General features: G+C 40.6%; 1 protein-coding gene across 2 annotated transcripts in view; it reads right to left on the bottom strand.

Moving 5' to 3' along the window:
- PTPN3 (protein tyrosine phosphatase non-receptor type 3) overlaps positions 1-13,805 on the bottom strand; it is a 178,691-nt gene that overhangs the window by 151,547 nt on the left and 13,339 nt on the right. The window contains exon 1 of one of the 2 annotated variants that reach the window (XM_054817306.1): positions 4,486-4,794. The exons of the other annotated variant lie outside the window; for it this stretch is intronic. Coding sequence (XP_054673281.1) covers positions 4,486-4,513 — 28 coding nt within the window. The 5' untranslated portion in view covers positions 4,514-4,794. Of the gene's footprint in view, positions 1-4,485; positions 4,795-13,805 lie in introns of those variants that run through there. 2 annotated transcript variants of the gene reach the window in all.

The following is a 13,805-nucleotide window of genomic DNA, read 5'->3' as shown; positions in this document are numbered from 1 at the left end:
TTATTTATGTGATGAGTCCTAACAACAAGTCGGCATTTCCTGCAAGTCACGCGTGTCTGGGAGTCTGGAGATTTGCGGCAGAGCGGGTGATGTATCCTTTCGTCTGTAAGCTGTGCGTGCCTTTTAGGGGTTTCATTGGGCTATCCAGGGATCCCTTGCGGTTAAATTTCTTTTTGTCTCTTCCACACACTGAGGCAATTGCCACAATGGAAGATGTGTGTGTTATATGTTTAGACATATATTCATGAAAAGTCTAGTATTTTTAAAACTGTGCACTTTCAAATAAACTTTCATACTGTTCATAGCTCACTGTAGAAATAAATAAAATTTGTAGTCAATGCTAGAATAGGAGTATTTAGAATGTGAACTGTTTTGGAGGATATTAACTGTAGAATGCTACTACCGTTATCTTTGCAAGATCAAACTTGATGGAAAAGTTTAGCTGATAGCCTCAATATCAAACACCAAAATATTAATGGTAGTAGCACAGATGTTAACATCAAAAGTGTGTAAATGTTCAGAACCATTTATTTACTTTTTATAGTTAAAATCTAGGAAAAAGTCGTAAGTAAAATATTTATAACTGTAATTTTTTGATCAGCTTATTATAAGGAGCCCATCTTGATAAAGTTTTTTAAAGAATTACTTGAAGAATTTGACAGCAATAATTTCTTTAACATTGGAGCAAAACTTACGCCATTTTCATGTAAAAGTAGATCCCTTAGAAATACTTTTTGTCTGTTTTGTGTACCAGAGAGAACTTGTTTCAATGCAATACTTTACCACTGAAAATAATATTCTGCCAAGGGTGTAAAACATAGTATGATATGAAGATTGGTTTTCATGAAATTTTTCAGCCAGGCAGACTTTGGTATATACCAGAAATCAATAACCATTTTAGTCTCTTTTAAATCTTGTTATTTATTTCTGTTCTAATAGAGGGAGGGAATAAGAAGCCCTCTGGTGAGAAAACTAGTATCTTTGTATTTAAATGGATATTAAAAAAGCAGAGTATGTACTTAGGGACTAGAAACTGCACATGCTCGTGTGCTTTGTTCTGTGCCCATAGAGTCCCATAGAAGCTGAAGAGGACTGTTGGTGTGCATAAAGTTAAAGCCTGTTCCTAAGCACTTGTAAGCTGAAGGCCTGGTTTAACAAATGCATTAATGATATATCATGTTTTTCCCTTTATGCTTATATGTCCAGTGAAAAGAGCATTTGGTATCTTAAATCTTTTTCATCAGACAAAACTGCACTGTAACTCCACACATCACAAAAGGAGAAATGAAATGCAGGAAATAAAAATCATTGTCAACCCCATTGTATAAGAAGTGTATTGTGGGACATGTTCTTTCAGTATCTTAAAGCCACTCCTCCAGATTGAATTTCCAGGGCCCATGTGAGAGTATGAGCTTAGAAAGTGACACCACGGCTCTGAGCACTGGAGAGCGTTGGCTGTCAGTCACTTCTGAGGACAACTTGAAAAGGATTAATGCAATGAAATAAATTGAGCATGAATTCAAATGACTTGGTCAAGCTGAGTCAGAGCAAAACTTTCTATGACGCCCATTGCCCGGGAAACCAGGTCTTGCTGTTTTGTAATGGTACAATCTACTTTTCTAAAAAGCCAGCAGTGTGTGCTACTGTTTTCTGGTAATGCCAAAAATCTTCTTTTACACAGAAGACTGAAATTTCATGATTTAATAGCCCTCTTCAAAATGCACGTGGAAAACTGTACCTGCCTACAAACTGGATTTTTGGTTTATCATTTGCAGAGGTATACCATTACAGAAGAAATAGCTTGAAAGGAAAAACACAGTTCGACCCATAGATGAGTGGGGTTCCAGACTTAATTCTAGAGTTTTTTGCTGAAAGGAATTGACCTTATATTTGATATAAGATGGTATGATCAACCAAATAAAACTTTCCATTCTGAAACTGCAGCATGTTTGTTTGGAGTGTATGGAAGAGGGGAAAACACTTTTAATATGATCATACATTTAGCTGAGAATGAGAAAATAGATTATAGTTAAAGAATGCTTTTTCTGGTGGCTGGGCGTGAGGTTCAGAAACAAATCTCTTAAACTGCTATTATTAGCCATCTCAGAGGAGAGAGAGATTTTATCTGACTCTGCCCCAGTTTGAAGACCTCTCAGTAATACAAAGAAAATGAAGTAAAACTATCTGAAAGTTATTTGTCCTAATTTCTAGCACCTACTAAAGTGATCCATATTGAAAGTCTAATCTAAGGAATGATGCTTTAAAGGACTACTTTCCTGCTCCCAAACATAAAGCGCTCTTCCCATCAGCTCTTCTCCTTCGCCATAGAGAGGCTGTTGAGACTTTGTTTTATAGTTCCAATATAAAGGTAACGTTCCAAAATAAAGCTAATAATCTTAATAGGAGCTGGGAATGTTTAAAATTCAAGATACAATTTCTGTGCATAATGGCAGAATTGTATTGGGTCACAATCTACAAACATCACTTTATTTTCTTGTTCTGTTAATTCATTCGGTGTCAGGTTAGGTGCTGTCTCCTAGTTCAACTTACATTCAAACGCTAAAGAAAAAGCCTAGCAATTAATCTAGTGAGGTGATAACTCTTCAGAAAATCCTCCCCTTTGGAAGACTGCCTCCTATGTTCTCAGTACTCTGGAAAACAGATGGAAAATACTGTAAGGAGTGAAAATTATTGGAAATGTGTGGGAATAAAAAAAAAAAAGAAAATTAAGAAGCATGCATGAAACTGTAGTATAACATTTCCTATGATGGCAACAAAAGTGCATGAATATTTAAGAAAAAAACTAAAATGAAACAAATCTCAGGCTGTCCTGAATGTTGTTGAAGGAGTTTGAGCCAGGAAAGCCACTAGTCATTTACAGCCAAAAACACTGTGGATTTCTGCCAACCTTGTCTTTCTAGGTTTGTGTCAGTCCATATTTTCCCTGTCTTTCTGTTGGCTACTTGCCTTTTCAGTACTTTTACTAAAGGGTAAGAAATAAAGCTATAATTGGCTAGCAGACCATACTGATGAGTCAATACACTGCTTCCTTGGAGGCCAAAAATACCTTTCGCATGATGTAATCGTGGACTTTTATTTTAATTGACAACCAGTACTTATAGTAAGTGTCTATGCTAAAAATTAATGATCTGGATACTGGAGGCGCAGAGGTGTGGAGGAGGCAGAGGAGCTCATAGTCATTACTCACCAGTGACACCCAGTCAAATGGATACACTGTACGAGGTAGCTGCAAAGATTACAGGTTTCTATTGGATTCTGAAGGGTAAACTTCAAGAAGGCAACATTTGTAGAGAGAAGTAATATTTTATTAGATAAACTGATAGAGGTCAAAGGATGCTATGCTTGGTCATGGAATCTCACAGCCATAGCATATACCAGCGAGGTCTGCAGCATCTTTCTAAACAGAAAAGATACTGCCTCCATTTCTGCCTGCATTATGAGGATTTTAACCCTGTATTTACAAGTAATTTACAGTGCTTGATGATTAACAAGAACAGGATCAAGCTCCTGCTCAGCCCTTCTCCCTTTCTGACGCTAGCAGAAATAAAACCCAGTACAATCTCATCGTGGATGCAAAAGGAAATACCTGTTGAGTAAAGTCAACAATTGAACTGAAGAGAGGGTGTGAACAACAGTAGGTAGGCACTTCTGAGTAACTTTGTGAACGTACTGGCTGGGAGACAGAACTGCTTTGTTGCAGGTGGGTAACTCACGGATGAGTCAGGAGCAACTCTAGTGACAAACCTGCCGGAAGTCTAATTTGCATAAAGCCTTCACATTAAAACTGCCTTTAAAAGTATGTATGTCTATGGCACCGAATACTCTGAATATCCACAGAAAAAAAAAAAAACAAAAAAACCCCAAACCACCTTCACAGATCAGAGAGCTGAGATCAGTTAGAACACAAGAGCCAAGCCTGTAAAAACGGCTTGAAGTTAGCAAATGCACGTAAGAAAGTCACGAACAAAATCATCATTCTCAAAAACAGCTGGAGGGAAAAGAAACAACCAACTTTCAGAGCCCTGGCACTTCTGCGAGTCCATAAGGTTATGGAAATGCTGCTGCAGTTTTTCCATTATTTTTTTTTTCTGTAAAAAGGGAATCAGAGCATGAAATAAAAATAAAATTAGCTTTTAACCTGAAAAAAACCCCCACCCCAACCTAATTCCCTGGTACCCTGGCTTTGATAGACTAGCACACTTATTTCCTGGTTTACAATTATAATTGTAAATTGAAGGCTTTTTTCCTGGCCCCCGCCCCCGCCCCCGCCCCCGCCCCCGCCCGTCCGAGGGAGCCGCGCTCACGCGGTTGTGCACGCGGCCTTTGCCGCCCTCTGGTGGCCGCAGCCCGCCCCGTGTCCTCAGCGGCGGGGGCGGCGCGGAGAGAAAGGGACGAAAAAAGACCATTTCTGCAGAAAATGCCGATCCCGCCCGTGCTGCTCTGTTCACGTTGGGTGGTACTTACAGGGACTTGTACCTCCTGAGAAACGCATTCCTTCGTTTGCCCTAGGTGCGCCCCTTTATACGGAATCGGACCTGGATGCCGCGGGTAGTCCTTCAGCTTCCTCTTTTCTCAACAAGTAGTTTCCATAAAGCTCCACATTTGCAGCTCTCGAGCTTTCCATTTCCTGTAGAAATGCCCCAGTCTTGAAGCTCTCAGTCAAACAAGAAGCTGGAAACTGGATACCCGGGACTCCGAGCCGGGCAGAGCCCTTCCCGCGTCCGACGCCTTTGGAAGACATCCACGCTGCTGTTTGCACTGCGGGACGGCCTACCAGCCTTAGTCATGGGCCGGGAACCTGTTTACATCAGGTTGCAGCGTCGTAATAATAATTTACGACTTCTGGAAATGAAGGGGTTTTGATTTGGGTGTTTTTTGTTTTTGTTTTTAACTATGTGACATTAGCTGTAAAGAAAACACTGGAACTCCCAGCTGTATTAGACCTGGTAAACTGAGCTGAGTGTGTTGTTGCTTATGCTCCTGCGGTTTCTGGTGTGTTGACGCTGAAATCATGTGCAGTAATAGCCAAAACAGTTAAACACAAAATACAAATCCCATATCTAAGGATCTCATTCCATAGCTCCGTTTTTCCTCCCTCCCCAAATCTCTTTCTAATGTGTATTACAACCCTTCCACTGCACAGTTCTGTCTTTTCTTCAAGAGTCTGGCTTTTTCCACAGAAAGCAGCTTACAGTTTCCCAAGGATGCTCCCAAACACTCTGCATCTGTTTTGCTACTTATCTTTGTTATGATGATACATTTTTGTAAAAGTGTGCTTGAGCTTTACGATGTAGATCCAATTAGATTCCCTGCAGAGAGGAAGTAGTGTAAATTGAGATGAGGGCGAACGGAAGAACGAGTGTGTGATACATGTCCTGTACTGAACTGCTGGAGGTAGTTGGCTGCTCAGCAGCAAGCAGAGCTCAAAACCCAGACTGAGCAGAGGAGAGGAGTTAACAGCAGAGAGGGGAGCTGATAGTACAGAGAGAAAGAGGAGGAGTAAGAGTGTGACCACTCCATTATGTGGCATGTTCCTGTCTGTGTCTGGCATGACGGGAGGAGGTACATTATTGAGCAAGCCATACTTTTTCTCATTGCCTATAATTACAGATACACCCATAACTGCACACACAAGCTTATCACAAAGAGGATTTCACCTCCCTTTGGACATGAACTATGCTACTATAGCTTCTGTTACAGGCAATACCTCTGTGCGGGTGCAGTTTGGTGGAATTCTCCGTAAAGCTGTAAAGTCTTTATTTTAGTTTTCAACCCACTCTGGTAAGCTGGTCTAAATTATTCAGTGCTGCAGCCCAGATACCAGTTCTGGGTCACCTCATATGACGGCAACCCTCTCCACTCCTAGGAAACCAACGATGATAGTGGTATATTTGGACACGTATGGACATAATTGGAGGTTATATGCACGATAGCCCTGTCTCTATCTCCCTACTGTTTATACACCTGCAGAATCTAAGGAAGAAGAACAGCTCATCAGTCATGTATGGATCACCCGTGTTTGGGTAATGCCACACAGTTCAGCTTCTGCCACATGCACTGAGATTGAGAGGCTAGCTGTTGCTTCATCTACTTTTCTGGTAGGACCAAGGATTTGCCTGCCCTGCAACTCTGAGGAGATTCAAACCCTAGCTCCCAATAAGGCATATTGGAGAAAAAAACACCAAAAATCAGTATCTTGTATAAACTGAGAGCAGAAACTCTAAGATCTGCAAGTTATAACTGCTTATGCCTTACTTTTGGTAAAGACTTGACCTGACTTACATGCTTCTATCGAGGCAGTGTCCATGGCTGTAGTTCTCCCAGTCACCAAGATAGCTTCCTAGCTTTCTCCCAACTGCCGACTCGGTCCTTGAGCCTCTCCTTGGCATTTCCTACTGTGATAACCGTTTGGCTCCTTGATCAGTAATACAGAGGTCAATGTGCATAAGGACCTGCTGGACTGAGGGCTTGGGGTTGGATCCGTCTCTCCCCTGAAAGCAATAGAAAGCTTCTTCCTGACAGCACTAGAAGTGCAGAGGGGCTACATAGATCTAGCTAAAGCAAAATGAGGGATAATACACCCCACACATTCTTTCATAGCATTTTCCCTCCCCGACACTGGATAAAGAAGGAATTGTCCTTTACCACTGAGCATTAAAATCATCGCGGCTAGATAAAATTAATATTCTCTTGTGACATTTAAAGAAACACAGCTGGATCAGCAAAATGTATCAACAACAGGCATGACCAAGTATTTATGACATTCACTGTTATTTTCTAGTTATATTTTCACCTTTCCCTAAGATAGTTAAAGTGAATTGGAACATGGTCAATACAAGCACAAATTGTTAACCTCCTACTTATTCAAAACAAGGTGTATTGCATTAATTTAGTATGGGTTTTAAACATTCATTTATCTCTATCACTTTTGATGAATTTATCTTTCAGTTGTAAATCTTACAGTGTCCACTTCAAACATTCCTGTTGTATTTTGTCTGTGACTTCAATGAAGCTATAATTTTGATTCTTACTTAACCATTGAAATAAAGAAACACAAGCAACTGGGATAATGCATGCATGCTTTATGTAGCCCCATATCAAAGATACTTCTGTTTTCTTTCAACAGAAGTCATTCAAGATCCCCTGAGCCTGAAGGTTCCCTCCCATTTCTTCTTAATCCTTCTCCTACGCACTTGTTTTCATCCATGCCCAAATATCAAGGCATACAAAGTCTGTTTATAAGGGATGAGATTAATTGCCAAGACATGAACAATTTGAAGGTTGCTACCCTGCTGACTTCTGGATTTTAGACCCAAGTTCAATTTTAAGCTCTTCCAGTTGTTGATTCTAAGATAAGGGTCATTTCTCCTATTTTTAGCCACAAACAGCTTTGAAATTAACTTTTTTTTCTTTTTGTGCTGAATCTTGCATTTGTTTCCAGCATAGGAATAAGATTTTCCCCACATGCATTTGGCTGCGTTGAACCTTAATTAGAAAAAGGAAAGAACAGATACGCATCTTTGAGAATTCAGTTAACATTTGCTTGCACTTCATTAACTAATGCCAAATGCAGGAAGGAAGTAAACATTCCATTCTTTAAGAAAATTAATGAATGAAAAGTGCGTTATAATGTGGAAAAAATAATATAGGAAACATTATCACAGGCAGAAAGTCTGTTATTCCAGTTCTGAAGAAGGAGGGGGAAAGCAAACTAACTTCGGTTTCAGTCAGCTCGTACCATTCTCAGTGTTGTTTTACAGTAACATTTGAAATGTATTGTCTCCATAGAAAGAAATTCTGGGTCTGGGTTTACCCTCGTTTTCCCTGGATGTACTTGTGCACTGCCAGTGGTCGCAGTGACTTGAGCTCTGCCCACTCACACTCTGCTTGCAGACACGCTGGGAAAGTACCGGTTGTCCTGGCTGCACTGTCATTGCTGCTGTAGATGAACACTGAGTGACCTGCGTGGACGTGGCCGGCTGCGGCTTCCTGGAGCTGTGAGGTTTTTATCCACGGCGTCGTCTAGAAAGTTGTGCTGCAGATAACCTAGTGCTGTGATCGGGTGCTGGCAGTGATGATCTCCGAAGACAAAACCAAGCAACCTTCCTCTGCTCCCAGTCATCCCTATCAACCAGTAACCCACTGGGACCCTTGTTGGCGACAGCCATGATGAAATGTGATGTTCGGCGCTGCTGGGATGGCTGTGCCTCCATGATGATCCCTGCCTCCTCACTGGGCTTGTGACTGGTGACCTGCCCTACACACACGTAGAACAACAATAAGCCTGGATATCTCATCATCTGCATACAGCTGTTTATAAAACTGAAAAGCTAATAGCAACTCTATCCAAAATAGAAGTGAATTAAGTGTGAAATGTATAAAGTCTCTTGAGATAAATAAATCGTGAGTCACAGGGAGCAGCAATAGCAGAGGCTGCTCAAGTTCAGAAAGGAACAGGGGTGTAAATGTCATCGCTTTTTAGGGACTGTGTGCTTGAAGGAAGATGCCACCACAACATGCTGTCCTTTACTTCTTTTTCCTTGTATTTTTCCTGAACCTCAATGGTTTTGTGCTCAGCTGAAAAGGAAATCCCCAAAAGCATCTTGCACCTGGGTTCTCCAAACTCATAAGGCTGTAATGCTGTCTGCTTTTGTTTTGGGGATCAAAGGACAGGATCTGGTATCTCCTCACTACAATGCACAGCCTGATGAGAGCAAGGCACAACTTTGTTTCAAGCGCTTTACCTTTTTCCAGTTCTTTATGGTGCTAAACCTCTTCAGCTTTCAATCGCAGCAATACAGAGTGCAATAATAAATCTCAAACCTGTTGCTGTGCAAGCTGGAGCTACAAAATTAATCAGAGTAGAATTTCATTCATAATTTTATTTTCCACACACAACTTTTGGTAATCTGCTGATACTTGTAACAGCATAAAAGCACTGGTAAAGAAAGTCACAGTGTGCAGTCACTCAACTGGATTTCTACATCATATTAAAAAAAAATAAATCAAAACACCTTTCTGGAAGCCATTAGTATCTATAAGTATCTCAAATACCATCCTAGGAAAGGGTGGTCACTGTAGAAAAGCTTAGCTGTCTGGCTAATCTGTAGCTTGTCCACTGGAAATACTCACACTCAGTAAGGTAAAGCATTGCTGAATGCTGGGCTGCTACTTCACATACAGGCCCATGGAAACTCCTGATGGTCACTGAAAGCGATGGCTTGGCATGGACTTGCGCAGCCTGTGTATTAGGAACACGTTCTCTTCAGACTTGGGTGTGTTTCAGTAAACAATATGTGAATTCGAGGAGTTGGTTCAGAGGAAAATGATGGTTTAGGTGCTGCATAGAGACAGTGTAACCCTGTGGCTTCTTCATCCCTAAAACAACTGGAAAATGCAAGCAGGAAACTGGGATTTAGCCCCGTACAAGATCCTATCCTTCTGGAAATGAAAGGATGTTCCTAAAGGTATGAACCTGGCATGGCTAGGTAGCAAGGAAGCCTGTAGTTGCCTCCTCCTTCTCAGCCCCAGCTCGGGCCCCGGCGCTGGAGGGAGCAAGTAGGACAGGATGCATGAAGTGCACACCAGGGAGTTGCAGCACTGAAGCCTCCAGCATTTCTCTGGGAAAGCAGGGCAGGGAGGGTGCAGAACACACCTCACCTTTTACCTTGTCTATATGACTTGATCCTCAGGATGAACTGATGTGAAACAGTGGGGTAGCCTTAAGAGACCGGCTACTTTTTCTTTTAAAAAGAGATGTATTTATTTACCCAATGAATCCTACGCTGGTTCAGTGATGACTGCAATCTCACCAATCTTCCCAAAGGTGAAACCACAGCTGGGATTAGATGTACAGCTACCATAATCCATGACAGCTTTATTGAAGCCCATGCTAATTTACATGGCTTTGTTGTGTGTGATACGTGGAAGGACAACCTCAGAATGTCAAAGCCACCAGGGAAGGGAGGACAAAAGTTAGTAACCTTCACTTTGAGTTTTTGGTGGTTTTTTTTTAACTTTTGCAGGTTTCTGCTTCAAATTAACTTTGGCTAATGAAGTTCTTTGCTGTGAACAGTAGGTCGATTACTGTAAGGATTACATTTGTCTTTAATGAAGTGAATCTTACTGCTATTTCTCCTGCTCAAGGATATTCTAATAAATGAAGTCTCGCATCCTAATGAGTTTCAGACATATTAAAAAATTATGAATAAATAAAAAATCCAAAAATAATTTTTAATTACGCAGGGATTGTTCCCAAAGTGAATCCATCTCAGACGGGAAGGTGGCTTTAAATACCTGGTCATTTAAGAGTAGCCATTTCCAAAGGGATCATTAAAAAATTCATCTTTTACAGATGCAACACTCGTGGCACCAATTAATTAATGAAGCTGAAAATTAGCATAACTATAGTACAAAAATAGATACAAAGTAGTTGTCAGAAAACAAGCATCTAAAATAGAAAGTCTGATTTTTTTCTTCTTGGTTATACCAGTAAAGCAGAAATCGGACTTTGGGCTATAAGCACTTCCTTAAAAATAACTTTTCCTACCTGCAAATTTAAGACTGTGAGATAAAACATACCTTAGACAAAGATACCTTAATTATTGTGAAGTGTCAAAGCAGCACTGAAATAGCTGAAGCTGTACTAATAAAAGCCGGCAGAGCGCCTGCTCCACTGGGGTTTTAGTGCCAAGGAGGACTGCAGCTCAGTACCTGCCTGTTCTGTCGATATTTCCAACTCCACGTGGCTCCTCCTGATACTAAAACAAGCCTGGTCTGAATCCACCAGACATTTTCCTTGTTAACCTGCCAGTCTCTGCTATCCTCTTCTGATTTTAAGTCAGATTTTTGCATTTAATAAGTCTGATCACCTCAGCTGACTTAAATAGCTCAGTTTTTTTCATACAGTTGCTAATCCATCTTTGTGCAGCCGTGCAAAAGTAGCACTGATAACTACCGCAGCATTTCAACTTCAGCAACAAGACAACTAAAGCCGTGAGAGTGGATAAAGCGCCTCCGAACTCGTGTCCATAGGGTATAAATCCAAGCTGGAAAATCCAACCAGACTTCCACCGGAGTGGGAGGAGGCCTGGTTAATTTGATTAGAAAGTGGCTAAAGTGCCCATTCCTGCTAGCGCTGCTAAAATAATATTAGATGGGGGCAAAAAAGAGAGACGACACATATGCAAACAGTCTAAAAAGAAGCAGTCTCCAAATTTACCTGTTCCACAACCTTCCAATGTCTTTACAACAGGGGATGTGGGTTTCCTTATGAGTGTTTTTCCAACAATAGAAAATGACTTGATATCAACTTCTGTTTTCAAATGGTATGGACCAAGTTGGGCGTAGGAGGAAGGAACCAGCCAAGAGGAAATTTGAGGCTTTTTAGTTTCCCACCGTAAGCAGGTATGCATTGACTGTACTGCTTCCAAAGGCGTATGCTGCAAGTCAGCATTAATAATAGCTCACAAAAATGTGGTTAAACCTGTATAATACACATGATGTAGTCATAGCACCCTGTAGGACAGCACCCATTATACTGCAACCTCCAGATGTCTAATAAACCCTCTACCTCCTCCAAGTCCACTACATTTACACTCTATTTATTCCTAAAAATCCTGTGTTCCAACTTTGAAAGAATGAACATGTCTGAGAGACGCAGCGAAAGTCAGGGTGATTGAGGATTTTCCAACAAAATGTTTTTACTGGAAAATTCCATTTCTGAGAACTAAAATGTTTCTCCAAAGTGTAACTGTTAAAAAAATAAATCACCCAAAGCTGCCGACGAAACAAGATACTGTGAGAAGACACCTGATGGTCTGTGGTGCTTCCACAGCTTGTAGCACTTGTAATACTTGTGGGTTTTTCAGTCGTATTCCTGCATGGCCTTGCCACATGGAATAAAAAACCCCTTAGGCTCCAGCCACAGAAACACAAGTCTGATGATAACCTGAGAGTTTTAGCTTTGCTGAAACTTAGCTTTAGACTCTCAGTACGGAGTCTGAAAGCCTCAAATCCCAGATGACTCAGCCAGCGGTTTCCAGACTTTTATCTCACAACTGGTCCCTTTCACTGGATCTTAAAAGTCACATGGAAATCATGGAAAGTGGACTTTCAAGCTCAATTTCATTCATAAACAAAACATTTTCATTCTTTCAAAACCATTTTTTTTCTGCCACTGTGAAAAGCATTTTGAAAGTTTTTTTGTCTAGAGTAAAATATTTGTCCTTTTTAAGAATCGTTGGATTCCCCATAAACATGGAAATTCTCATTTTAATCAGCTTCAACTGAAGTCCAAAAGTGGAAAGAAAATAACAAGGGAAAAAACCCAAACCCCAGTAGCATACCCTACTTGGGAAAGCTGTGGAGCTTTCCATTCCTAACAGCAGAATCGCATTGTTGGTTAGAAAGAGCAACACCCAGAATGATTTTGCATTGGAAACACAGATGAACAGGAACGGCTACGGTCTTTGTCATTGTAATCAGAAAAAAAAGACTTGATCCCTGTACTTACATAAGCTAAAGATTTTGTATTTCCCTGCTTTTCATCTAAGTTCTTTCTTTGAATCTTGGCCAGTGGGTAAGAAATTAGTCAAGAGGTTTGAGATGATGTGAAAAGAAAAAAAACATCTGCTAGACCTGCCTTTGTTCAGATGTTTGGAACTTGTAGGAGCAATTACTGCTTTGTTACAACAATTGAAAATGCTTATCTTCTGAGCTGACATACTTGATGCATTAATCCGATTCCTTTATGTACTTACTAGGGATTAGAAGAGGAAAAAAGAAAAAAGTAGTAAGGGTTTTTTTTTCCCATACAGGGCTGCAGGGTTCTGGAGAAGGTTATTTTTTTAATTTTTAGTTTACTTAAAAGGCTACAGTGTTCTCAAGTTCTCCAAAAGTCAGTTCCAAATCACTTTTCTTTTGGATTCATTGAAATGTTTCCCTTCAACAAATTCAAATTTTGACATTTTATTCAGATTCACTAAAATTTTATTTTGGAATATTGTGGAGGAGGAGAAAGTTATCTGTCATACACTTTGGTCTGGTGTCCTAAGGAAATAAAGATTATATTGCCATGCTCACAGTGTTCTTCTCTGCTCGCCTGTCCTCCTCCTCTCTTCCCACACCCCCAAAAGGTTTTGAATCTAGTTTTGATCAAAACTGTCAGAAAAACTTCTGCAGTTCTTAGAATCTCAGGAAAGCAGTCTGGTGAATAAAGTTGGAAAAGAAACACTATCAATACACCATTAATAGTAGAAAACCAAAACCACATCTTATTAAACGTGGGAGAATCTGCACGAGAGTTTTGCATTATGGTCCCGCCACTTAGAGAACAGCTTGTCACCAGTGTTGGGAAGTTCAGGCTGTCAGCACGATGGTCTCCTGGCTGAATGCATAGGGTTAAACCAAAAGCTTTAAAGAAACAACAAGAAAACAGCAAAATAGAGACAAGGATAAGGCTCTGAAGAAACAATAGGGAAACCAAATACTGAGACATTGCCTACAGCTGAGAGTAGTCATAGAATCATAGAATCATAGAATGATTTGGGTTGGGAGGGACCTTGAAGATCATCTAGTTCCAACCCCCCTGCCATGGGCAGGGACACCCTCCCCTAGACCAGGTTGCCTAAAAGGATGTTGTCTTCCCTCAATTTACCACAGTGAAAAAATTTTAAAAAAAAAAAAGGATGATCCCAAACTGTTGCTATGTCTAGAAATCTGAGGAAACTGAATGATCTGTGAGTATTATGGAGAGGTTTCAAGTACAGAAGGGCAGGCCCTGG

The sequence above is a fragment of the Grus americana genome, chromosome 2 (assembly GCF_028858705.1).
Source record: "Grus americana isolate bGruAme1 chromosome 2, bGruAme1.mat, whole genome shotgun sequence".
In the NCBI taxonomy this organism is placed as follows: domain Eukaryota; kingdom Metazoa; phylum Chordata; class Aves; order Gruiformes; family Gruidae; genus Grus; species Grus americana.
Note: the sequence above shows the minus strand (reverse complement) of the source record. Positions and strands in the feature narration are given on the sequence as shown.